General features: G+C 41.7%; 2 protein-coding genes across 3 annotated transcripts; both read left to right on the top strand.

Moving 5' to 3' along the window:
• Nucleotides 1–2,868: 2,868 nt before the first annotated feature.
• med14 (mediator complex subunit 14) lies at nt 2,869–16,947 on the top strand. 2 transcript variants are annotated; one of them, XM_073474076.1, is made up of 29 exons: nt 2,869–3,290; nt 3,757–3,783; nt 3,902–4,007; nt 4,142–4,315; nt 4,428–4,557; nt 4,697–4,825; nt 4,994–5,101; nt 6,040–6,172; nt 6,329–6,479; nt 6,608–6,719; nt 7,517–7,642; nt 8,687–8,765; nt 9,117–9,276; nt 9,430–9,624; nt 10,019–10,153; nt 10,249–10,325; nt 10,466–10,626; nt 11,016–11,162; nt 11,424–11,668; nt 11,925–12,194; nt 12,701–12,950; nt 13,515–13,637; nt 13,871–14,047; nt 14,239–14,477; nt 14,581–14,760; nt 15,079–15,186; nt 15,594–15,719; nt 15,828–16,017; nt 16,167–16,947. In XM_073474076.1, the coding sequence occupies exons 1-29, from the start codon at nt 3,115–3,117 to the stop codon at nt 16,238–16,240; spliced, it is 4,308 nt and encodes a 1,435-aa protein (XP_073330177.1). In that variant the 5' UTR covers nt 2,869–3,114; the 3' UTR covers nt 16,241–16,947. The 2 variants fall into 2 exon arrangements, with proteins under 2 accessions (XP_073330177.1, XP_073330178.1); XM_073474077.1 differs by lacking the exon at nt 13,515–13,637.
• A 1,896-nt stretch (nt 16,948–18,843) lies between these two features.
• On the top strand, nt 18,844–25,951 carry LOC141001953 (uncharacterized). Its single transcript, XM_073473116.1, has 8 exons — nt 18,844–18,904; nt 19,195–19,313; nt 20,224–20,284; nt 20,367–20,434; nt 20,561–20,663; nt 25,401–25,519; nt 25,610–25,755; nt 25,843–25,951. Exons 1-8 carry the CDS (start codon nt 18,844–18,846, stop codon nt 25,949–25,951), a joined length of 786 nt encoding a protein of 261 aa, XP_073329217.1.
• Nucleotides 25,952–27,120: the final 1,169 nt, after the last annotated feature.

Consider the following 27,120-nt stretch of genomic DNA (forward strand, 5'->3'; position numbering starts at 1 on the left):
GGAGGGCGTCCGGGCCGTGGTTTGATTGAAACCAAGCGAGGAAAGAAGCGAGCGAGCTGCCGCACCGAGCCACACCGCCTCCTACCGCACGGGGAGGTCAGACATGGACACGCCACAGTGTTGTGCATATCAAATGTAACACAACACGGGCAGCTGAACACACACGCGGACATTTCAGCAGTTATCAGAGAGCGTGTGAGACAATACAGGCAGGGGATAAACTTAACAGAACCCATCCACCAAAACCTGGACGAGGAAAAATGTGGTGATGGCAAATAAACTCAGATTTAGGCTTTGAACAGGTGAAGCAACTAGTAATACTAATATATATATATATATATATATATATATATATATATATATATATATATATATATATATATATATATATAACTGTTGAAATGAAAGATTGTGGACATGGTCTCGACCATATGATCATGAAACAGCTCCGTCTTGCTGTAATCATTCCTCTTGTCCACACTGGACATTAAAAAGATCCTGTGGCTATTATCATGTCATTTGATATTGTACATGTGTTAATGCACAGTGCGATATCCCTCACAGTTATTATAGTCGATGTCTAACTGCTTCTGTATGCACTCTAATTACTCAGTTGCTCAGCAGACCCACTTTTTTGAATACACCGGACAAACACAACAATAGAAACACCTGCATAGTGTAATGCAATCTAATGCAACAGTCCTGCAATACACTAAGAATCATAAGATACAATGCCACAACCTACGCATAGGTTAGAGGGGTTTTACAATGCTGGTTTTAAAACAAGGCATTTGTATTGATTCTGCCGATGCATATGGCTTCTAGACATTTATTGTAGCTGCAGGACACAGTAGCTGGCAGGAAATAAGGCTTGAGGGCCCCCTTAACTTCTAACCAGTGCACTGGCAGCATTGGATGATGCTAAAATAATTTAAAATCACCTCTTGAAGTCAGTTTAATTTGCTATTATTATTATTATAATTTGTCAGTCTTTTCTATCTATCTATGTGCACATAAACACTAACCCTTAGAAGCCCCCGAGGTGATGGGTGCCTATGGGCCTAGTATGAATCCCTTTCAGACATGAATCTGTAACATTGTTGGCTTATTGTATCCACAGACTCATACACAATGTCCTTAAGACATAATTGACCAAATAGATGACCAAGATAGCATCATATTTACAAAAAGAGGAAAAGGCAGTCAGTCATGAGATAATGAGGAAATAAAGAACAAATAATGGTGTGAATTACCGCATGAGTGAATATGGGTGTGTTTCCCATCTCTTTGCATATTGTTCCTCTCCACCTCTTTAAAATGGAGATTCTGCAGAGGAAGATTAGATGAAATACTAAACAGGGAGACAACTGATCTCCTTATATCTCCAGATACAGTGTTAGTATATGCTTCCCTAATTAAGCAGCAAAAACGAGGTCTCGCCATAGTAATCCAGTGAAAAAGTCACTTAGCCTCCATGCATTTGGTTCTTTGTGCTCTGACTGTGATTCGCCTGCTCTAACGCAGGATCCCTCTGTGATAAATGAAGTACATTATTTTGATTATTTTTAACAACCTGTGTTTCACAAAGGGGTCAAGAGGGGCTTAGCTGCCTCTATGTGGGAAGATAAATACTAGTGAATCAAAATGCGTATAAAGTGTGACCTGTGATCAAACCCCTGGTAGAAATAACACTGACTTATATAATCAGCCCTCCTAACCCGCTTATAGAATTCACCAAGATGACATACCATTACAGATGTCTGGATTTATCAGTATTATAATCAAATCTTTGTAAAGCGGAATGATTTGATAAACACATATTAGGACTATCAGGTGTTAAATATTCAATAAGGTAGAAAGTCGTTTATGTTATCTCTATCAAAAAATGAACACATCAGATCTGAGGAGTATTAAATTCTGTTGTTTATGGCTTATTAAATATGGGTCCTAAATACATGTGTGAATGGGGCGCTTGAGCTTTGCCTCTGGGTGTTTATTTACTCTGTCCTCCTCCAGGTGTCCGTGATGGAGGGGAGGTCGTGAGGCTCAAGTCTTGTCTTCGTTGCAAGTTCTTGACGTCCTGACAGATGTCTGTCTCCAGTCTCTCTCTAATTTTGTCATAGCCCATAATATGTTGGTCGCCACCGTCCTTGTCCTGTACTACATTTCAGATGAAAATATATGTATTGTTTTACTTTACTACAATTATTTGACAGCTTTTACTAGTTACTTTACAGATTACATGTTTTAAACACGCAAAAAAGAAAAGCTGGAACAATTAGTCAATCAATTGATTGATTGATTGACAGAAAATAAATTGCCAAAAAAAAAGTAAAGAAAAGAAAAAGGATGATCATTTATTTTTCATGCAAAAACATTTAACCGTTCCAGCTTCACAAATGTTAGGATTTAACTTTGGGCTCTGGGTAAATTTAACAGAATGAATCCATCAACAAAGTAATGGAGAAAATAACCATCAGATGAATCAATAACACAAGTGATCATCAGAAGCATCAGTAACATAGTGTCTCTGTGACTTCAGTGATGTATGATGTGTAACATAGTTACAGACTTACAGGCGTGTCTTTATTCGTTACCGTGCTGTCATCTGTTACCAGGGCAACAGATTAGAGAACACGTTAATAACAGAAACGACAGGCTGTGAACACACACCCGTTACAGTCAACAGACACACATTTCTCTGGGATTGTAAACAACACAAACAATATGCTGGGTACCACAGTTAGCCTACCCCAGTGTGGGAACCAGTGGCCTGACAACTGAGGGGACGTTCATGACTCTCGTTCCTCAAAGCTCCAGTCTGGGTTTTCTTTCCCACCGGGGGCCTGCCGTAAGGATTCCCGACAGCAAAGATGGCGGCTGAGCGGCATTGACTCTTCTCCTTAATGGGTTACCAAATTTGGTGTATTTGTTGAGTTTACTGCTGAATAAGGAAACCAAGTCCGCGCCGAGGAACTCGTCTCGGGAAAGAAATGTTGTGAGACTGTTACTAACACCTTTTCGCAAGGAGTTAGGAACTACAACTCGATAGTTTGCCGTTGCAGCGCTGGCTGTGCATCGCCGTAGCTAACTACTCAGTATCGTCATTGTAAAATGGCTCCGGTGCAGATTGGGTCAGATGGGCAGCTCGTCCCACTTGGAGGTCCGGTTGTCTCGGGGCCACAACCACCACCACCCGGAGCACCGGCCACACAGGGGGTCCGACTGAGCCTGCTAATTGAGTTTCTTCTCCAGAGGACCTACCATGAAATTACCTTGCTGGCAGAGCTGTAAGTTCACATTTTAGCTTGTAGGCCTCAAAGCTAACTGGGGTAACCGGCGAGCTAATGAGCTAACGTTGGTCAACTCAGAGGATGCTTTTCTTCCACACACACAAATCAACACTAACCGGCTCATTAAATGAGAAGTTATGGTGTGCTTTTCATATTAATGGAGAGGATGAGCTTTTGCATAGCACAGATAACTACTGTTATGTGAGGGGGCGTACCGGTAAACAACATCACCATCATATGTCTGAAGATCCCTAAAGTTATGTTTACGGTTATCAGAGATACCTGTCTGTCCGGGGCGATACATATGTGTCACATCAATAAATATGTGTATGTGTATATGTGTGTAAAAGCAGACTCTCGCATCAGGGATGCTTGGTGTTTGGGCTGGTAATATTTTGTGCTCTCTACTCAAAGGATCAGGGGAGAATGGCAATAATCAAACAATTTATTTTTTTCTTTCTAGACTTCCCAGAAAAACGGACATGGAGAGGTATGTTTCTTTGAAATTCATTCAGAACTTCGTCATCCCTTCACTCCTGTAGCTGCTGATTCTGTGAGGCTGATTGTATAACTATAATCATCTGGTTTTGTTTGTTTGCTTTTTTCAGAAAAATTGAAATTGTCCAGTTTGCCAGTCGCACTAGGCAGCTATTTGTGCGTCTGCTGGCCCTGGTGAAGTGGGCAAGCAATGCAGGAAAAGTTGAGAAGTGTGCGGTATGTACTGTGTAATATATTTTTTTCAGTATGACTACATATAGTTGGAGTTTGAATACATTGCACATTGCCTTGTGTCTGTCAGACGCTAATCAATTTAATCATTCCTCTGTCTATCGTATCCATGGTAACAGATGATTTCCAGCTTCTTGGATCAGCAGACCATCCTGTTTGTTGATACAGCTGATAGGCTTGCGTCGCTGGCGAGAGATGCCCTGGTACATGCTCGTTTGCCCAGCTTTGCCATCCCCTTTGCCATTGATGTTCTCACCACAGGGTCATACCCACGCCTGCCCACATGTATACGGGTAAGTCTGTTAAACTTCCTTCCCTGCATCTGCTCATCTGTAGTTTTATATGGCTTTAACATCTTGTATGTTAGGTATGTAAGCACAATTGTTTCTGTGTCCATTTTTGTAGGATAAGATCATTCCTCCCGACCCCATCACTAAGTCTGAGAAGCAGACCACCTTGAACCAGCTTAATCAGATTCTACGACACCGCCTCGTCACCACGGACTTACCACCTCAGCTAGCAAATCTCACAGTTGGTAAGCAGCTTGTGTATACCCACCCATTGTAAATTTTAACTGATAGCGACTCTCATAACGTCTTTGCCAGTTTGTTTTCTATTGTATTTGTAATGAGAAGATGTTCTGTGCATCTTTGCTTGGGTGTGTTTTTGTGTAGCTAATGGCCGTGTAAAGTTCCGTGTGGAAGGAGAGTTTGAGGCCACTTTGACGGTGATGGGCGATGACCCTGATATTCCCTGGAGGCTGCTGAAGTTGGAGATTTTGGTGGAGGACAAAGAAACTGGAGGTACGGCTTGTATTCATCCAGCTCTGCTGCACACTTCAGAGGGTGCCATTGACAAAACACTTCATTGCTAATGTTTTTCCCTTTCCCATTAACTCTTAACTTGTTTGTCTTTCGCCCTGTTCCTACACTCCATCTACCCCTGCTCTTCCCCTACCTCTATATTGACAGATGGCCGAACCTTGGTCCACAGTTTGCAGGTGAACTTCATCCACGAGTTGGTCCAGGCACGTCTGTGTGCAGATGAAAAACCCCTACAGGACATGTACAACTGCTTACGTATCCTTTCTTGGACTGTCTATCTGCACACACACATTTGAGCATTTTTTGTATGTCCTGCAAAAAACCACATGGCTTTACTCCCAGTCTAATGTGAACAACTGCAGTAGGGCAGCAGTGTGTGTCGGAGCATATAGAGTATTGACTTGTAAAGCAGACGCATGAAGCATTCCAATGAGAAACACAGCTGCAGAATTGCATCCTTCTTAACCGCCCCTGTCTTTTTTCATTAATTCTCAAACAACACAACAGCCTTTTGTTACTGCTAGGGAATGGGCAGCAATGTCCTCACTACAACTTATCACCCAGACAGGTCATCTGAGGTGTAATTAATTTCTGATGGAGATGTGTGTTTTTAACACCTGTACTAAGACACAGATACATTTTGTTTTATGTGTCCATGCAAGAGTAAAAGCTAAATTATATCTTCTGCAATATAAACGAACCATCATGTCAACTTCAAAACCCATCACCTAATATTTGTAAAGTCAGTGCAGTGGTAATCGTGCCGTTCAGCTGTTGTATCTCATACATATAGGAAGAAGAGAATAGTTGTCATCACACAGTCAGAGGTCCTATCACTCATCAGTCTGTGATAAAACGTAGAGAGAAACAACAGCTTGTTAGCATTCTTGCCAATATCAAAGACCCTAATCAAGCATGCATGATAAGCACGACTGTGCTTGTCACAATGCTAATCAGAACATCTCGGCTCTGCCTTTCCCCCACTAACGCTAGCAGGGCAACTCATCGTGTCAAAGAGCAGTCTGTGTTGGGGACAAACACCCCTTTTACCAAAAACGTGCATGTGTCTTGAGGATATGTGTGTGTGTGTGTGTGTCTTGAATGTTGATGGAAAGATGTGTGTAGTACTTTATCTTTATTTGCCAGGACTGTATTTTCCCACACCGTGTCTTCTTTAACCGTACTGTTTCCAGACTCCTTTTGTCTGTCACTGCAACTAGAGGTGCTTCACTCTCAGACCCTGATGCTGATTAGAGAGCGATGGGGAGACCTGGTGCAGGAAGAGCGATACGTGCCTGCAAAATACCTCACGCTCTCTGTCTGGAAGTAAGACTTTACTAATTACCCTCACATATATGGACAAGGACACTGTGTTCTCAGAAAACTACCAGAATTGAATGAAAAGGGAGAGCTTGAAATCGCAGAATGTATTTTCACTGTTTTGATTTCTTCTTTGTATTTACATTTTTCGTGTTTTTACAGCCAACAGGTTTTGGGTAGAAAAACAGGCACAGCGTCAGTGCATAAAGTCACTATCAAGATTGACGAATCAGATGGATCTAAACCATTGCAAATATCTCATGAGCCTCCTCTCCCTGCCTGTGACTCCAAGTTAATGGAGAGAGCTATGAAGGTAAGGAGAACATATGTTTTTGATAAATGTGTTTTCAGTGTAAGAGAATGTATGGGGCAGTATGGCTTATTGTATGACTATATTGCAGTTGATTGATTGATTTTTGTTTTCTCTCACACATTCATTAGATTGACCATCTTTCAGTGGAGAAACTTTTGATCGACAGTGTTCATGCACGGTCCCATCAAAAGCTACAGGAGCTGAAAGCCATTCTGAAGACCAGCAATCCCAGTGACAACTGTATGTATTTACTCCACTTCCTTGTCATTGCCAGTAACACGCATTCCTAGGAATATATTGAGCAAATGCACAGAAACAAGTGTTGTCCCCAACAGCAACTTCAGGCTTGTGCCAGTCTGTGACAACAGTTGAAAACCAAGGCATGGTATAGTAGTGGTGGGCATATACAGAAAGTAGTTCCTTTAAAACACAAAAAAAAGAAATCACTTATTTATTCATTTGGATCAATATCATTCATATTCAATTGCTTCACCTTAGTCTTTGCTTATTAGACGAGGAGGTGGAAAGAAGTTCCAGCAGATGGACAAATGTATTTGCTGTTATCTAGTATGACATGGCGTCATATCAGTATAGCAATGATGCTGCAGAAATGAAACTCAGAAAGACTGACTGACATGTGATGTGCATTATTTTTGGGAACTATCACTTACTGTATTGCTACTATACTATGTATAAAAGTGTATAATTCAACTTTTCACGTGGCCAATTGTTAAAAAAGCAAACATTAATCTCAATAAATCATTATATTTAATTGCAATGCATTTTGAATCTGCACCCAAGTATCATTATAGTATTGAATCAGGAGATAAGCATATCATCCCAGCCCTATCGTTTAGGACACAATAGTCATCTTTTTAACCCTGAAAAGTATTTAATGTGGAGACTGTTGTGATTTTAATTATGATGAATCACATTACCTCATAGAGATGTATTGTCTCACACATCCTCCCTTCACCTTCTGTAAATTAATGCACTGTAATCATGGTGTTATTCACACTTGTGTTTGTTTATTTCAGCATTCATTGAGACTGCTTTACCGACCCTTGTCATACCAATACTCGAGCCCTGTGGTCGCTCGGAGTGCTTACACATTTTTGTAGACCTGCACTCTGGCATGTTCCAACCCATGCTGTATGGATTAGGTAAGTCATAGCAAACACTATTTTTTTTTTGTGTTTGTTCATTGTATTGGTCCTCGTACATTTTTTATTCAAATACTGTTTACAGAAGGGTTTGGTTTTGTATTTTACAATAATCTGACGTGGATGATTAAAATTCATACTTAATTTCTCTAGCCCCAATCACACTGCCCTTGCAATGTGGGAATCATGCGCTGATACTCCACCTCGCCGTCTGTGTGAAAGTTGCAGGCGCAGGGAGGGGGGACAGTTTCTGATCCAAGACAATGTCTGTGTGAATGGAAAAGCTGGCAACACAGAACAGGGGTGTGTCAGTCAGATGGTGTTCACAGTCTGACAGCTAAACAGATCCTTCACTCATCAAATAAAAGAGAAATGTCCAACACTTCAACACACAAAGCAACTTTATAGGACCAAACAACAGTAATGTGGTAATTGGTAGTGTCTTTGGCAACTTATATGAGGAACAAAAAATACCACATCCATACATGGAGAAGCCTCTGTCATCCTGTCTGTCCGACCGACTCATCATCACATTTCTCCCTTAAAAACAGCGTCTATCCCTGGCAGCAGAGCCAGGTGGCTCCCGCAGTTGAATAGCGGTGATTATGTGATGTGATTTAGGTTGTATTTGTGATTAACTTGTATTGGAAAAAAAATCACTGTTATGGTCAGCCCTCCCAACTGAGACCCAACAGTGAACTTTCCCCCGGAAAACGGCATCCCTACTGCCAGTGAGAGACAGACAGGGTCCGCACCTGGAAACCAGGGTAACATGTTGGGGGAAAAAAAACACATGGATGTCAACGTCATGATGTGTATCGTCACGCCTCTTTTGGTTCTGCAGCGCCAGCTAGCTTTATGAAATGACACACTGGAGTGGCTTTAAGCCGGCGCTGCTTGGTTCAGTGTGAACAAACAAAGGCGATAATGCAGCGATAACGCAGAGTGTTATACCCTGTGTGAAAAGGGCTACCGTGTCTCTACTTTTACCGTTTTGTATGCTCAGCTCTGTGAACATAAACCTCTGGGTTGTTGTCTCTCCAGATCAGTCCATGCTAGACGACATTGAAAAGACGATCAATGACGATATGAAGCGCATCATATCTTGGCTTCAACAACTAAAGTAAGTCCACCTCCTCAGTCCTTCATATATTTAACATGATGTGTATTCACAGCTGACAGTATAATGTTGATGTTTTGACACAGTGAGAGAAGATAGCAGAAGCAGCTCAGAGTCAACAGTAGTCTTGACGCCTGCCTCTAGCCTGTCAAAACTGACTAATTGCAGTTAGTAGCAGTAGCTGTCAGTAGCAACACTTGACTAGGCATGTGGCAAGATTGGTGTTGAGCAGAATTTCTTGGGCTCTCAGTTGCCAGAGTCTTGCACTAGTGAACAGTGTGAATGATGTGAGAGAGTATGAGCTATGAACCCTTGACTTTTTCTAACACCAAGTCTGGCTTGCTCTCTGGCAAGGTTCTGGTTGGGGGAGCAGCGCAGTCGACAGTCTGTGAAACACCTTCCCACTGTGTGTACTGATGTCCTTCACCTGTCCAACTCAGCTTCTCACCCTGTTGGCAGCCTGTCCAAACACAAACTCTTCATTAAGCTCACACGCCTTCCGCAGTACTACATTGTAAGTACAAAATACCCTGCTAAAAAGGGCTAAACCAAAATGACTTCAGAAAATTCCACAACAAAGTTAAAAAACACTTTTATTTTTATGTCCTTTGTCTAATTGTCCATCTTGGATCTGTCCTCTTTCCTTATCCTCATCTATTTTCTATAGGTGGTGGAAATGCTTGAAGTGCCTAGCAGTCCCACAGCATTGCAGTACAAGTACTCCTTCCTGTCTGTGACTCAGTTGGAGGGAGAGGATGGACCCATGTGTGCACAGCTCCTACAGCATTTCAAACCAAACCTGGAACACCTGGTCCAAGATACCACAACAGGGAGAGGGGCCCGGCCTGGTACTAAGAGAAAGGTAGTCAGTGCTAAAGTAGTTATACACCAAATGTTCATATGTAGAATGAATAGCAGAATATTTCATCCCACACAAATGATGAAATACGTTTTTTAGAGTTTTAATGGATGTGATGCCCGATGAGAGGTTAGAACCATGCATTTTGCTGTGCCCACCCTCAAAGCACATTTTATACAATGACATATTAGACATGTTATATATTAACATTTCACAGCATGTTCCTGTGTAATATAATTATTAATTAGCCTGCCACTGCTGTTGCCCTGGCAGCCATATGTGTAGGCTGCATCACTACAATGACACCCTGTCGAAGTTCCTTTCGTGTATGTTAAACAATCCATTGCTAAGATAAAGCATATGTGCACAGCTGGATAAATTAAACTCTGTTCTGCAGATCTCTGGGGAACAGGGGGACCCAGAGCCAAAGAAGCCTAAGCGCTCTGGAGAAATGTGTGCCTTTAACAAAGAGCTGGCTCACCTAGTAGCGATGTGCGACACCAACATGCCTTTCATTGGCCTCAGAACAGAGGTAAGTCTCAGACAGTGTGAAAACCTGAAAACAAAGAATAGTGATCCAAGTCATGTGTTTTGTGCCTAATACCATCCTTCTCTCTATTTGAGTAGCTGTCCAACATGGAGATCCCAAACCAGGGTGTCCAAGTGGAGGGAGATGGCAGCAGTCATGCAATACGTCTGCTAAAGTAATATACACAAGCAAGCACACACATGCATGCATTTACTATATGCACACATTAAATGTATAGTATGTATAGTAGTAAATAGTATGATAAACTTTGCCCAAACCATTGTAACCATAAAATATAATTGTTTTGTCCTGCAGGATTCCTCCCTGTAAAGGTGTAGGAGAGGAGACTAGGAGAGCTTTAGGGAGATCACTACTTGACTGCACCTTCCGACTGCAGGGCAGGAACAACCGAACCTGGGTGACTGAACTAGTGCTGGCCAACTGCCCTCTCAACAGTACACACAGCAAAGAGCAAGGTACACAGACACACAGATGCAGAATATTCCAAGTTCATCACTAAAAGTTTATATGTAATTATCACATTTATTAATTTATTTGTTTACCTTGATGTATCCAGAAAATTTCATTGAGATAAAAAATCTCATCCATTCAAAACCCGTAAGGTCGCAATCTAAAAGCAGTAAAACCATCAAATTAATACTACCAGCACATACCCTATGATGTTATAAGTAACTCGGTGTAGCAAATTCAGCATTTAACACAGTATGCTCATTGTTTTTCTAAGAATGTCTTGCATTACACATTATGTGCTTTGCTTAAAATATGGCCAGCATGTAAATATGGAAATGTCAGCATCTGCTTCATGGCCCAGTGTTTGAATAAACCCATCTGTCCCCTCTATCAGCCTCTACGCGGCACGTGTATCTGACCTATGAAAACCCTCTGTCGGAGCCAGTGGGTGGGCGGAAGGTTGTGGAGATGTTTCTTAATGACTGGAGCGCGATCAGTCAACTCTACCAGTGTGTCCTCAACTTTGCTCGTGCACTGCCAGGTACATGCATTGTCATCCATGTAAATATGTGATCTTGAAGTTTATTGTTCTCCTGGCCTGGCTTGACATTTGTGCTGACAAAAACCCCAGTAAAATTCAGAGACAATTACTTTAATAAGTCAAGCATGTGTGTGTAAAATACATAGTTACAATGAGTGAAAGTTTACACTCATTAGTGTGACTCAGTGGTGAATTGGTGCATTGCAAAAGAAACATACCCATCTAATCCAGCTGCACATTGTAAATGTTTCCCCCCTTTAGAGATGCCATCCTCCCTGAGTCTGTTCTCAGAGGTTCGGCTGTATAACTACCGTAAGCTGGTGCTGTGCTACGGCACCACCAAGGGCAGCTCTGTCACCATTCAGTGGAACTCCAGCAGCCACCGTTTCCACCTGGCCCTGGGCACTGTGGGGCCCAATTCTGGCTGCTCCAACTGCCACAATATCATCCTCCATCAGCTACAGGAGATGTTCAACAAGTGTCCAAATGTGATGCAGCTGCTACAGGTAAACAAAGTTATCGCAGAGTTTTGAAAATGCTGCCACATGTGCATGTGCACTTGTTTGATCAAGATCACCTCATAATTCAATTCAATTATACTCATGCTTTCCCTTAAATGTTCAAGTATTCTCTGTTTGTTCCTACTCCTCAAGTGGCTCTACAAAAAATATGTGCAAATTTTTCTTGTCACACACTGGCTTCTTCCACTTTAGTGTTCTGTGTAATTTCCGGAGTAACGTTTCCATTTATCATCTTCCTCAGGTGCTCTCTGACACCCAGGCCCCTCTGAATGCAATCAACAAGCTACCAACAGTGCCCATGCTGGGCCTGACCCAGCGCACCAACACTGCCTACCAGTGCTTCTCCATCTTACCCCAGTCAGCCACACACATCCGCCTGGCGTTCCGAAACATGTACTGCATCGACATTTACTGCCGCAGCCGTGGTGTGGTAGCCATCAGAGACGGAGCCTACAGTCTTTTTGACAACACTAAGATTGTAGAGGGCTTCTACCCCGCTCCTGGACTCAAGGTATACCAGACCTAGTTGACTATCAGAGTTTATATGGAGAAAAAACAAATTCTTTTTAACTGAGGTTTCACTTGTCTGGAATCTTGCCATCACAGTGAGAATGCCGGGTTATTCACAGAAAATCCAGGAAATCTCTGCGTCTCCAGGAAGTTTAAACATTTTTTAAACTGGTTTTTGTATAGATTCTACTGTTGTGTGGCGTGTTATTCAGTTAGCATAAGAGGTGCTGGAAGGTACATGTTGTTAGTTAGACGTCACTTTATAAACTAATCAATTAAAAAATGATCGACAGATTAACTGTTAATGAAAATAGGACCACCTAGACTAGCTGTTTCCCCTGTTTCCAGTTATCACTCAAGTGTGAAAACCTGAAGGATCTTTCCACACACGCAAAACTAAATTTAATGCTGATGATACAGTTTTATTAGCAATGACTTAAATTTTTTTGGTCCAGCTTTTAACAAATATGTTCTTAATTATGTCCTTCTCATCTTTTCCCTGTGTAGACATTCCTGAACATGTTTGTAGACAGTAATCAGGATGCTCGCAGACGCTCTGTCAATGAAGATGATAACCCACCCTCGCCGGTGGGTGTAGACGTGATGGACAGTCTGATGAACCAGCTGCAAGCTCAACAGCAGCCACAGACAATGAGAGGGGGTGCGGGAGGCGTCTATCCTCCTCTCACTTCACCACCTCCAAATTACCACGCTAATGTAACTCCCTCACCATCCATGATGCCCACCCAGTCACCAGGTAACAGCAAGCTTGGTACTTGGTGTTTGTCCAAGTTTGTGTGAGTGAATGACATCCTGTATTGCTTGTGTCATCTGAGCTTGTCAAGCCTGCCATACAGGATTATGAGCTACAGATCTTTGTTTTGGTCACATTGCTGTCATCAACCTCCCTGCTCACTTAGGTGTTTGTCGCAAAAGCAAAATATGTAAATGTTAAAATGTTACGGAATGAGGAAGAGCAAACCATGTGTGCCCATTTTAATTTTGTGAAACCATGAGATCAGTTGTGTTTCTCATGCAACATTCACACACCTCACAGCCAAGAGGGAACAAAGCATGCATTTAGTCCTGCTCCTTCCATTCCTCTCCATCTCAGCCCCCCAGCCAGAGGCTGTAGCCCCTTCCGCCCTGCTTAGTGTGTGTGTGTGTGTGTGTGTGTGTGTGTGTGTGTGTGTGTGTGTATGTGTATCTATCTGTGTGTGTGTGTGTGTGTGTGTGTGTGTGTGTGTGTGTGTGTGGAAGGAGAACCTGTCAACCTCAGAGTCTGAAGAGCCATTTGGTATGTGTGTGTGTGTGTGCGCAGGGAACATCCATGCCTCTGGCTCCCCTAGTGGAGCTCTAAGGGCACCTTCTCCTTTCGGGCCCACCCCGTCTCCATCTTCTCTGGGCATAGCCATCGGCCCGACCAGCTTTGCCAGTCCCCACGGTAAGCAGCAGGGTGGCCCTAAATGCTGGCCTGGTGGTGATTCTGGTCTGTAGGGCAAGGGCTGGAATGGGCTGAACCAAACATCTTCACTAGGCACTTAGCTGCAGACACTAGCATGCATATAACAATGGCGTTTGATAAGTGGGCACACAGTGGTGTATTCATTTGACTGTGTTGATTGTTGTTCATTAAGCTTTGTTTGGTTGCTGATGGCTGTCTCTCCTTCACCCTAGGTGCTCTGGACCCCAGCTCTCCATACGCCATGGTGTCTCCTAGCCACAGGGGCCAGTGGCCAGGCTCACCCCAGGTCTCAGGGCCTTCTCCTGGGGCAAGGATCCATGGCATGTCCCCTGGTAACCCATCACTGCACTCGCCTATCCCTGACCCTCATTCTCCACGTGCTGGGACCAGTAAGTACTGCTATCAGTGTTGCAAATTCCCTCAGATTTATTTTTATTCAATTCATTCATTTTTAGTGACATTGTACACTTTAAAAATGAGCCTGTCAGTACTCTCTGATGGACAACTATGTATCACAAACTAGGTGACACAGTTTCTAAATAGTCAATAATAAACTTCTCTCTCTCTGTTTTTGGTTTAGGTTCACAGGTCATGCCTACCAGTATGCCTCCCCCCCGCAAGCTACCTCAGCGCCCCTGGGCTGCCTCTATTCCTACCATCCTTACCCACAATGCGCTGCATGTGCTTCTGCTCCCTTCACCCACTCCCTGCCTGGTGCCAGGCCTGGCAGGAAGCTACCTCTGCTCGCCGCTGGAGCGATTTCTGGGTTCTGTCATCATGAGACGGCACCTACAGAGGATCATCCAGCAGGAGGCCAATGTAAGTTTCACACAAAATATTCTTATAGTCCTAGTGTGTTGTTGTCCTCTTAAAATTACATAATGTCTTACTAACTTCCACTACTCTGTCACCTCTCCTGCAGTTATCTATTGTAAACTCCAATGAGCCGGGGGTGATCATGTTCAAGACGGAAGTGCTCAAGTGCCGCGTTGCTCTCAACCCAAAGAACTACCAGACACTGCAGCTCAAAGTTACTCCAGAAAACACAGGGCCCTGGTCCCAGGACGAGCTTCAGGTGCTGGAGAAGTTCTTTGAGACGCGGGTCAGTATAAGCAGCATCCACTTAAAGCCTAATTGCCTAACTATTCAAATGCAAACACAAACACATTTTAGGCATTTGTACTGGCATAATTGACATATATATGCTTTTTTCATTGACATATAAATGAAAAAAGCACTTGGAGTATTTATTTCAGTGGATCATAATCGGAAATATTGTAATATAATGGAAACTTTTTAAAGTTAGTTGTAGCATGGCTTGTCAATTTATTTAACATGGATAGCCATTAAAACCACTCATAGGAACACATCCTGCACTTATGTTATTCCATTAATGTATCTCCTGTTTTCCTCTTTCAAGGTTGCTGGTCCTCCCTTCAAATACAACACTCTAAATGCCTTCACAAAGCTGCTGGGGGCACACACTAACATCCTCAGGGACTGTGTGCGCATCATGAAGCTCGAACTGGTGGGTAGCCGTTTCTTTTGTACAAGGGGTTGGTACATGTATTTAATCATGAATATGTATGAGCCACACGTTAAATATGTTCAATAAATATTTTTACACAAAATGTTGAAAGCAACCTAGAAATGCGAAGCATCCCATCTACACATTTTTTACTACACCTTTCAAGCTATGCAAACTTAAAAAGCATTGCAATAGATACAGAACAAGTACACCATGCTCTGTTAAACCTGCCTTTCTCATTGCTGTGATTTGTGAGTGTGTGCATGCATTACACATACATATGCTCTAGTTATGGAAGAGAAAAAAGGAATGACAGTTTAAACATCATTCAAGTTAATTTCTTTACCTTTGAGATAAGTAATTGGAATTTCCTGTGTTTTGTAATAAAAACGTGCCTCTCTGTGTAGTTCCCTGACCAGGCTGCACAGCTGAAGTGGAATGTCCAGTTCTGTCTCACCATCCCTCCCAGTGCTCCCCCCATCGCCCCTCCTGGAACCATCGCTGTGGTGCTCAAGTCCAAGATGCTCTTCTTTGTAAGTCTCAGCCAAACCTCACCATTGGCTCTTGCATACCAGAGTATCATTACGTTGAAACGCGATGAGCAACCTAACCCTATGTGTTTGGTCTCTTTTGCCTCACAGTTGCAGCTGACGCAGCGTATGCCAGTGCCACAGGAGCCAGTGAGCATTATCGTGCCCATTGTGTACGACATGGCCACATGCCTCACTCAGCAGGCAGACATTCCCAGACAGCACAGCTCCTCTGGGGCTGCAGCGCTCATGGTCTCTAATATCCTAAAGAGGTTCAATGAACTACACCCCGCCAGACAGGGTAAGACTCGCACTGAATAATTTACTGTGGTAAAAAACTGGAATTACATTTACGACACTGAACCTGGCAGCAGCTGATTATACAGTTTTGTCATCTTAAATTATCGCAAGATGCCTTTGCTAACACTGTGTATTCTCTCTTTCTTTCAGGTGAGTGTACGATATTTGCGTCTGTTCACGAGCTGATGGCCAACCTCACTCTGCCCCCCGGTACTCGACAGTAGAACAACAAAGCCAGAGCCGGTACTGGAATTCAACTGGAGTCCCTTTTAAGACAGAGGATGAGGCCATCCCTGAGCTAAGAACAAAGGAGATTAACAACCATGGTCCCAAGATGTCAAAACCCAACGTGTGTGTCCTCTCTGCTTCAGCCACTGGACTATTGACCTGATGTATAAATGCTGTTGTGAAAGGGAGTAAAATGTACAGACAGTTGTGGACTTCGGTCTTTATTCTTGATAGAAGCTCACAAATAAGATTTGCTGTTACGGTATATCTTGGACATTTGGGGCAATTGATGCAAAAGGATATAAATGTTATTTTTCCTCCAGGTGCACTTGAAACAAAATTATCTATTGAAATTAAGGTTGTTTACGAAAATATGTACATTGTTGTATATTTGAGTATTGAAAAGAATCAGGTGAGTTAGACTTTTGCTAGAGAATTGTCTTCAGTTTTGTTTTGTTTTCCTTTTTTTATAACGCTGGACTATTATAGGATCGGGAGATATATTCCTTAGCACACTATTTAAATGTCTTCTTGCCTTTACTTCCTCTGCATTTTTATTTCAATCGTTCTCTTTGGATACTGTAAAACTGTGACAAACTTTATACGCCAGTTGTATTTTATTAAGACCCATTTTGAGTCCTCACTGAAGGATTTGAGACATCCTGTCTGACTTTGCTATTTAATAAACCACGCCCAGAGTTGGTTTGTGCTTTGAGGATCTTCCACTGGAATTACAGAAAGTAAATATCCTGCTTACAACGTTATACTGAAGTAAAAGTACAAGAAGTAGTGGAACAGATATACCAAACTATCAAAAGTAAATTTATAAAGATTATTATTATTATTGTTATACCACAAAACTTAAACTGCTTTCATAATTTACTCTTCAACTCCTTTTGACATTTTTCAGACTTCACGCAGCGCCACCTAAACTGCTTCTTCAACTCCATCCATCGTTTCCATTCAAAACTAAACTGCTTTCAGCACTTTCTTTTTCTGGAGTATTTCAGACCATTCCAAGTGTAAATTTATTGGCACCTAGTGCAGTTAAATTTTCTTCCAAAAAAAGTTTCCTTTTTTATGTTACATTACAGATTATTGTTGATGCTGTGTCATGTAAACATTGCTTCATTGTTTAGTAGGTTGAGTAGGAGAAAATTTAGTCACTTTATTTAATTTTGGATATTAAATCTGTGACAATGCAGTTGAATCTATAACAATGCATCATGTTTTATACACTGATCTTAATCTGAAAGTTAACCATTAACTAGTGTAATGAATAGAGCTGCAACAATTACATGATTTGTTAACCATTAACCTTTAAATGAATCTACTACTTTGATAAGTGATTAGTCATTCGAAGTACTTTTCCTGCAAAAATGTCAATCATTTCCCTCTTCCACCTCCTTATCTGTGAGGATTTTTCATCTTAACTTAATATGTTAAGCTTGTGGACAACTGGAAAGAAGTCCCCTTTGGTTTTCAGAAACCCTGGTGCTTATTTTTCTATAATAATATATTATAGACTAGGGTTGTTCAAAACTAGTATCAGAAATACCTTTCATACTGCCTAAAATGCTTTAATTGGTATCAGCGAAAACAAAAGTCTATGTGAGTATGAGTATATGCATCGATTCCACATAGTTTATCCATTCATTCACACCTGTATGAAGTGTAGTAGATTTTTTATTGCACAAGTAGCCAATATCCATAATATATATATATTTTACTCACTGGTCTCTAAGTAATTGTTATCAGCTAACACACAAATATTAGATATCACAATCATTATCGGGAAGAAAGGTACATCTTTGATTGAACAAATTATGGAGAAAATAAAATGAAGACAGCCGTTAGTTGCAACTGTAGAAATCAAATAAAGTCGAGTAAAAGTACATTATATTTTCCTTTTGAATGTAGTGGAGTATAAGTGTGAAGTAGTATAAAATGAACATCCTTGAGTAAAGCACAAGTAGGCTGCCTGAAAATTGTACTGACATACAGCACTTCAGTAAATGTAGTTGATTTCCACTGCTGTCTGTCCTCAGGTGTGTGTTTGGTTGTTAGTGCTGGATCAGACTTGTAGAGAACACTGCTGCATCCTCATGAGGTGATGCTGCGACGATCTTCATCCCTAAAACATGACATCATTCAGAAAGGCGTGTGTGCGCGGGGGGGTGTGAGGGGCGTTCAAAACTGCAAATCCAACACCGTGACTGCACGGCTGTTGTTGCAAAGGGCGTGGACATTGTGTATTTATTTTCTCTCTTTTAAAATTATATAGAGGAAAAGGATGTAGTCTTCTTCACCTTGCGGCTGCGTGCGAGCATCGTCACCTGCGAGGAAAACGACGAGTTACGTTGAGGAAACATCACAGCGGCTTTTATTCACCAGCCTGAACGTGTGGCACTCGAACGCACCCCTCGCGATAGACAGTTCCGACCAAATGCAATAAAATAAACAAACAGACCACTATCTATTGTTTCTCTCGCCTCCACCGGGCTGTTGGCTTTGCTTCCGACAGCTTCATATGGCTCTCAGCAGCGGGACACATTTAGGAGAACAGTGAGATAACAATCAGAGCCGGTTCACGTCAGATATGGCAGTAAGCACATCTGATCCTCTCTGTCAGCCGTGCGCCTACCATGAAGCTTTCAAAGGTGAGTCCCAGCACCACACACCCGTTTTTATTTCAGGTTTTGTTGAAATCTTTCTGCTGTCAGTGTTAAATTGCATCTTGGGAGGAGTGCGCCCGGCAGGAAGGCGCTGACCACTCCCCTTCAGTCTACATCTCCATCCTTCCGTGGACCTGTAGGGTGGATGTCATATGCGCGTTGTTTCATAGGCTGCTGTGGTGCGCCTGTCTGCTTGTGTCTGTCAAGATGTGGAGGGAAGAAGGTGATGTAATACAGGCAGGCCTGCTGATTTCAGTTGCTATCTGTGTGATCAGTGGAGCTACAGGTGAAGAGACCTCTGATGCCCGTCCAGCTGAGTCCAGAGCAGGTGGGTCTGGAGATGTTGTGCCTCTGTGGGCAGCTGGACCTCCTCATCAGGGCGCAGATGCAGCAGGTAGGCTGACCTGAGGACTAAATGCAAACACTTCCACCGCTGCTGACACAACTCACATGCATCCCTGCCACCTTCTCCCCAGGTTTGATCAGTTGCAGTCGAACTGAAAAGTTCAATTTAAGTCAAAGTCACATCAAAAAGTGATTAGAGCCATGTGCTTCTCCATCAGCAAATAGATGGGCATCTTGGAAGGACAGTATACATCCATTAAATTAGGCAATTAGACTGGGTGTGCAGCGCATTAATTATATCAGCTAATGTTGGCCATACATCATGTTAAAGGAAGATGACAAGAAACGATGGGCTGCTGCACAAACTGATGTCCATCAAACTACAGATAGGAGTTGAAAGTGCATTTTCCATCATCTTTTTTGTTTTGCAGCAGTTTTTCTTTTAGTTTCTAACAAAATAAGGTTTTCTCAAACATACTTATTCCTACATCATAATTTACATCATACTGCTTAAATGGAAACCCACTAAAAAGAAAAATCACAGTCCAATAAAAAAAATAGAAAAAAAGTGAAGGAAACTTTTCTACTTGCTGCCTTTAATTCAAAATTCTTTAAATAATTTAGGGATCTGAATCCAGATAATTCACAGTTAGGCCAAAACTCACATATTTTCTCTGTTATATTTTTGTTTTCATTAAATGGTAAGCAACAGTCCTCTACACACAAGCAAGTTGTGGGCTCTGCCTTCCTCAATGTGAGTCAAATTTCCTCTTTTTTGGATATATTTACACCTTTGAGATGTCAATTTACTGAGGAAGTCGTTGTCAGCTTAAACATGATCCATCTAAACATCCCAAGACTTGTTTATAACTGTTGTCTGTCCTACTGTTGAAAAGCTTGCTTTGCATAGATGCTCCTCTTGTTGGCCTGTGGCATTATATATAGTTTCTGTGTTACAGTTCCAGGAGCAGTTAGGACAAGGCTGTAGCCCAGAGGAGTCAGATACTTTCCAGGCTCAAGGTCAGTGTGACAGTATCAGTGTGTTACATTTGCCTTGGATAGTTCCTGTATGTTTGAAGTGTTCTGTGCCTTATTCTTTAAGGATCAGAGATTCTTGACCAGATGCTGCAGTGCCTTGAACACCTACCAAAGCCTATGCCACAGCTGGAGGTATTACATGTGACCAGTAGTATTCACTTCAAATTCTTCCCTAAAAGAACCTGAAATAAGGAGACTGTAATTTGAGGTTACTGCTACATGCTGTACCAGAAACCATTTAATTATGTGTTTTCTCAGGACTACCTGGACATGGTGGGTCTATCAGCAATGTTTCCTCGGGTAGAGGTGTTCCTCATTCAAGGCAGCCCAGTGGACATGCTGGAGAGGCCGCCGATGGACGGTAAGAGGATATACATTTCCTTTCCTAGAATTCCTAGCCAGGGGGAAGAAGCATTTATTTAAGCATTTCTATTATATGTTACTTTTTAAACAAGATTTCAAAGGCAAATATTGTCCTTTTTTATTCCACTTGACAGTTATAGTTGCTAGTTGCTTTGCAGTTTAAGATTTTACATGAAAAAACACAAGACTGGCTGATAGACTATGATTCACCGTCATAGATAAAAAGCTACTCAATTGTTTAGAACGTATTTAAAATTGGCTCCACATTGAATCTCGGTGACGTTATGTTTTGTAATATTAATTCATTCGTGTTAACAAGTGATTAATATAAAAAATTTAAAACACTCACAGAGACATTATTCTGCATAATGAGCACTTTTAATACTCAAAGTGAATTTTTCTGATAACACTTCTGTACAAATCCTTAAAGGAACAGAAAACCCAGAAATGAAAATTCGGTCATTATCTACTCACCCTCATGTCAGTGGAAAGCCGGCTGAGGTTTTGTCATCCACAAAACATTTTTAAAAAACCCCAAACCATTCAGCCTAAATATTGTTCCCATTGTTCAAAAGACACCATAATCACATTCTGGGTTATTAAATGCTGATTTCAAAATCAGAAAATCACTGAATACAGAGGCAATAATGAATAAATACACAGTATAAATACACAGTACACAGTATAAATACAGAATGCAGCCTCTTATTCATGCGTAGGTGTTTGTTAAACAGGTAACAGAGAGAAAATCACAGATGCAGTTTGAACTTTAAGGTTGTGGGTTCACAAAACAATCCAGAAGAAGTTTAATGTGTTTAACAGATGCTTTGTTTGTGTGAAAATGAATCATCAGGGTATCAGCAGGTGCATCACATCCTGACATGTCTAATGAGTGATAAAACTGTGAGAATGAAACAGGAACTGAACTCGCACAAACCACAAAACCAGACAGCAAAGCAGATGCAGATCCAGCTGTTAGTTTCTCCAGATATCAGCCTTTGAAGAAATAAAGTGATCATCCGGCAAAACTGTTTGCCGTCTGCTTCAAAGATATTTAAACAGGTATAAAGGACATCATTGGTTATAATGTAGGATGCAGACAGCAGCTGAAATAATACTAACTGCAAAAGACATCATATCTTTATTTTAACCCACCCATGAATGAAGTTCATCACAGTCTAATTTCCAAGTGAGGCCTAAACTATATTCACTATAACTTCAATCATGTAAATGTCTGAACACTTAAACTGCAGACACATATGGAAGCCCTAAAGGGCCATGCATTCATACATTTTATTTCCTGTTTTCCCGTGATAACGAGTTAATTTCATTTGTTTTCTCGAGATCTCGAGTTATTATCTCGAAATAACAACTGCCGTTTTCCCCAGATAACGGGATAATTTTCTCGAGATCTTGAGAAAACAAAACGATAGTGTAGTATATTAAATCATTGCAGGAAACATCATTCAGTGTAGCAATGTCAGGGGAGCAGGAGCATATGTGACATAACATGTCACATATCTTTTCAATCAAGGCCTGACACAGGCTGAAATAGCCTTATGCCTTGCTATTACAGATAATATACACATTAGTGTGCATAATCTAAAAAGACAGTTAGCAAGGCTTCAGCTATATCGGCGGCGCAATCTAAGTGAGCCTGATGTCGTCATTAACTACATAGCTGACCAGCTACGAATTAATTATATCGTTATCTCGGGAAAACAAAGTTTCGTTATCTCGAGAGCTCGAGAAAATTATCCCATTATCTCGGTAAAACGGCAGTTGTTATTTCGAGATAATAACTTGAGATCTCGAAACACATATGAAATTAACTCGTTATCACGGGAAAACGGAGGAAATAAAATGTATGAATGCATGGCCCTTTAGGGCTTCCGTAGAGACATGTTTGATTTGAACACTTTAGTGATGCGTGGATCACAGGTGTATCCATGGACACCATGGGAAATCTGTGTATTGGGCGGTCCAGGTCATAAAACTGAACATTGTGATTAATATGAGATGAGCTGCTGGTGGGTTAAGTAATACATGTCATTAATGAAGAAAACTACAGTAGCCCTAAAGGGCCATGCATTCATACATTTTATTTCCTCCGTTTTCCCGTGAGTTAATTTCATTTGTTTTCTTGAGATCTCGAGTTATTATCTCGAAATAACAACTGCTGTTTTCCTGACATAAAGGGATAACTTTCTCGGGATCTCGAGATAACGAAACTTTGTTTTCCCGAGATAACGATATAATTAATTCGAGATCTCGAGATAACGAAACTTTGTTTTCCCGAGATAACGATATAATTAATTTGAGATCTTGAGAAAACAAAACGATAGTGTAGTACATTAAATCATTGCAGGAAACATCATTCAGTGTAGCAATGTCAGAGGAGCAGAAGCATATCGATCACCGCATCACATATCTTTTCAATCAAGGCCTGACACAGGCTGAAATAGCATGATGCCTTGCTATTACAGATAATATACACATTAGTGTGCGTAATCTAAAAAGACGGTTAGCAAGGCTTCAGCTATATCGGCGGCGCAATCTAAGTGAACCTGATGTCGTTGTTAACTACATAGCTGACCAGCTACGAGGTCCCGGGCATCTCCATAATCCCAGGCCTATCATATCACAGTCATTATCTCGAGATCTCGAATTAATTATATCGTTATCTCGGGAAAACAAAATTTCTTTATCTCGAGATCTCGAGAAAATGATCCCGTTATCTCGGGAAAACGGCAGTTGTTATTTCGAGATAATAACTCGAGATCTCGAGAAAACAAATGAAATGAACTCGTTATCACGGGAAAACGGAGGAAGTAAAATGTATGAATGCATGGCCCTTTAGGGCTTCCGTAGAAAACATCTCATTACCTGCACTGTAAGAAACGGTACAAGTGCTTCTCTCTGTTAACAGAGCTGTGGGTAATTACTCACGCAGTACATCAGTTTAACTTTATAGATTTATAGGCATTTCTGGCATGAACTCATCTGACGTCTCTGCAGCTGTTAAAGCCGACTGACAGCTGGTCCAGCTGTGATCAGCTGCAGCCGTCATCAGCAACGGACGGTACTTCTCACTTCCCTAACTCACGCGCGCGATTTATTCGTATTTCGCGCGCCAGATTTAGTCATCCGCGCGCGCGTTTTTAAAAAAAACAAACACTTCCATGTCACCTCCCGGCCCCCGTAGATAACATAGTGATAACGTGAAAAGTTTCACATTAACATTTGATAACATAGCGTAATAATGTGTTAAGTTTCACGTTAAAACTCGATCATTTATACTATCACGACGTGAAAAGACGAATGTTAAAATGTGATAACTTATATTGTTACGATCTATAGTTGATTATTAGCAGGACCAAAAGCGGACACCGGAAACAGGGAGATGGTGGAAAAAAAGGTATTTTATTGAGCATCACGAGAAGGCTAGTGGTGGAGGAGGGCTGAGGAGTGGATGGTGGCTCCGCCGGGGAGGTGAGGCGGACTCCCGGAGGAATCAGACTCCCAGGTGAAGCTGGCTGGTGACAGAGGTGCGGGAGGCTGGGTCGTGGCGAGGCCAGGGAGTTTATCCAGGAGCTGAACGATCACTGGAGGAGACGAAGGAAAACAAAGTTAGAGTCACTGATGAAAAAGCGAAAAAACAACAAGGACAAAAACGAACACGAGAAGCTCTAGAAAGCGAGTGTTTCACTAGGAGCCCATGTATCCTGTCTGGTCTTACAGGAAACCACGCCCAGCAACCCGACAGCGCCTCTGAAACACACACGAGCACAACAAAACATCGACAGACCACAATAACAGTCCAAATGTAACATTATTATCTCCTTTACACCATTTGATTTAGTTGTCTTCATGCTTGGGCTGAGACGTGGCGAGATGTTGCTGTTACTGAGCACGCAGCATGGATGACAGTGTGATGAGTATGCCTACACTAAGGAGGATTTAAAAAGGCGTGGGGCTGTGCAGAGGAAAGAATCAGTCCTCCCTCTGGAGATAGAGTCATTTCTCATTGATCAGCTCTGGATACAAGCTAAGCAGCGCAGCTATTGACAGTCCCATCTTCCTACATGAAGTTTGCCTTTCATAGTGATCGGTGATCAATGAAGATGATGACAGCTGCTCTGTTTGACTGCATGTGAGCAAAATATTGCTGCTTTGGCCAGGAATAAGATGGGTCCTGATGCTGGAAGCTAGCTGCAGGTTGTGTAATTAATATGTTCCTCATTAAAGATGAATCATTTCACTCACCCACACCCCACCCCCTATTAATGATAATGATAATGACCTGGTCTGATCCACACATCACATTACACACAGAGATGCACCGCAGTGCCCCTGCTCCTTCTCACTTTTGCTCATATATTTGGTATCCCAGGGCTTCCAGAGACTCGGATTATGCCAGATGAGCTGTAGGAGCCATCTGCTTCAGGTGTTCAGGAGAATTCTGCAAAGCTGTTTTTCTGTGAAGCTCCAGAAATCAATATGGGGGCGAGGAGATAATGACTGAATTTTTTATTTTTGGGTGAAGAGTTCCTTTTAGTATGATTTTGAATTTAGGACTTTATTTATTAATTAATTTAGTTGACACAATAACAATGACATCAGTGATGAAGAGGATGACCTTCTAATCACATCCATACTGGCTGTTCAAATGATTAAAATGCAGTCCTGTTTGCCCAAAGAACACAGATAACACAAGGTTATGCTTCTCCTGCAGACTACTTCTTCCACATCGCCAAACTGAACCAGCTCCTGGTGCTTAGTCAACAGCTAGAAGAAGATATCAGGCACCTTGGAAGTCATAAATACATCGCCCACCAGCTGTCGGTTATATATGTAAGGAGAATAAATCAAAACTATCAAATTTTGAAGCCTCTTTTTCTATTTTGCATCAACCTCTACTTTTTAATGTTGCTTTTTTTGCAGCAAGTCATCAGCTCATTCAGAGGGATTCAGACTTTCACTGAAATAAAGAAAGATATTGAGGCCAACTTCAAACAGATGAAACAGTGTCTAGTGGTGGAGGAAGGCTCCAGGCATGAACCACAGCTGGCTGCTCAATACATCAACTGGTGAGCAAAAAATCCAAATGTTATGTTGGCAGAGATGATGACTAATGTAGCAGCAAACCAGATAATAACCAAATGTTCTCTATGTAGGATATTAGAAATAACTCAGAGTTTGACATCAGCGGTGTTGTCACTGCCGGAGGAGCTGACAGAGGACCTTCACCAGGCCGTGACCTTCATGTCACAGTTCCTGTCCTGACTCACCTGTGTCTACGAATCCATGATGTTCAGATGCACCAGGTTTCTCCAGGAGTCTGCTGCTTCTAAATGAACTGATGTTGTTATGACTTTGAAAAGGTGCTACACAACTTGATTCAGCTGACTGACCGTGGGACTGGATAGCCTCCTTCACTTACAAATCATTAGGGTTTTTATATTGTCCTCCTGAATGTTAGTCCATATGGTGCGTCGGTTGTTGGGAATGTATGCTTGTTGAATCCCTCCTTGCACTACTGTTATAATCTTTTTTGGAATAATAAAATTTAATGCAATAGGAAAATGTGTCCTTTTTCTCCCTGCTATGGGTCTTCTGACATGTTTGGTAGATGTGATCATAACCAAAATCATTTAGACTTGTCTTGGCAGGTAAGGCACTACTAGTAAATGCATCTCTGCCTCAGTAGACCGCTTTGCAGGGAGCTTAACACGCCTCCAATAACAGTTGATGGTATTTGAATTAGTAACGTAACAAGAAAAATGGCCCAATTCTGTAGAAAGTGAGATTTCCTGTCTTTTTTTATTATGAAGCCAGTCTAGGTGCTACAATGTACTGTGAAAGTATCATAACACTTAATCCAAGGAGGAATGCACACTTCATAGGAGCTGTCAGGACTTCCGTGAGGTTGTGATGTCACACCAATACAGTCGCTGCCCTCAGCAATGCCCCCAGCATGGCCATGGATGTGAAAATGTGGCAGAGTTGATGCGAAAAACATGGTGGGCGGTGCCTGTTCAGTCCTGTGAGAGCTGACTAATTGGAGACAGACTTTTACTGGACTATTTTTGAGATAGTTTGATTTGATCATCGAAGCTTTACTACTATCCAGAGCTTATATCAAAACATTCAGTCATTTCAGTTTGAAGGTAATCACATTAAATGACACATTAAACATGAGATAAAACTTATTTTCAGATATTTCTCAAATAAACCAGAAAATCTGTGTTGTTAAGAACTTGAGTGTAAAGAGATAAAGACAGTTGTTTTTTGTTTTTTGTTTTGGAGATTATGATAGTGAAACGAGTCATTTTGTGGGGGTTGTGACGCTCGGCAGATTCGTGACGTGAAACAAGACGTCAGTGACATACAACGTAATGCTTCAGAAAAAAATTACAAATGCGCTGCCTTGCCTGCGGAAAGTGGGAATGGGG

This window comes from Pagrus major, chromosome 9, assembly GCF_040436345.1.
Source record: "Pagrus major chromosome 9, Pma_NU_1.0".
NCBI lineage: Eukaryota > Metazoa > Chordata > Actinopteri > Spariformes > Sparidae > Pagrus > Pagrus major.

Coding starts and splice junctions, on each gene's coding strand:
- med14 (XM_073474076.1), top strand. CDS start 3,115: ATGGCTCCGGTGCAGATTGGGTCAGATGGGCAGCTCGTCCCACTTGGA. Junction 4,008..4,141: donor GAAAAGTTGAGAAGTGTGCG/GTATGTACTGTG, acceptor CCATGGTAACAG/ATGATTTCCAGCTTCTTGGA. Junction 13,638..13,870: donor CAGCTTTGCCAGTCCCCACG/GTAAGCAGCAGG, acceptor CCTTCACCCTAG/GTGCTCTGGACCCCAGCTCT.
- LOC141001953 (XM_073473116.1), top strand. CDS start 18,844: ATGGCAGTAAGCACATCTGATCCTCTCTGTCAGCCGTGCGCCTACCAT. Junction 20,435..20,560: donor AGCCTATGCCACAGCTGGAG/GTATTACATGTG, acceptor GTGTTTTCTCAG/GACTACCTGGACATGGTGGG. Junction 25,520..25,609: donor ACCAGCTGTCGGTTATATAT/GTAAGGAGAATA, acceptor CTTTTTTTGCAG/CAAGTCATCAGCTCATTCAG.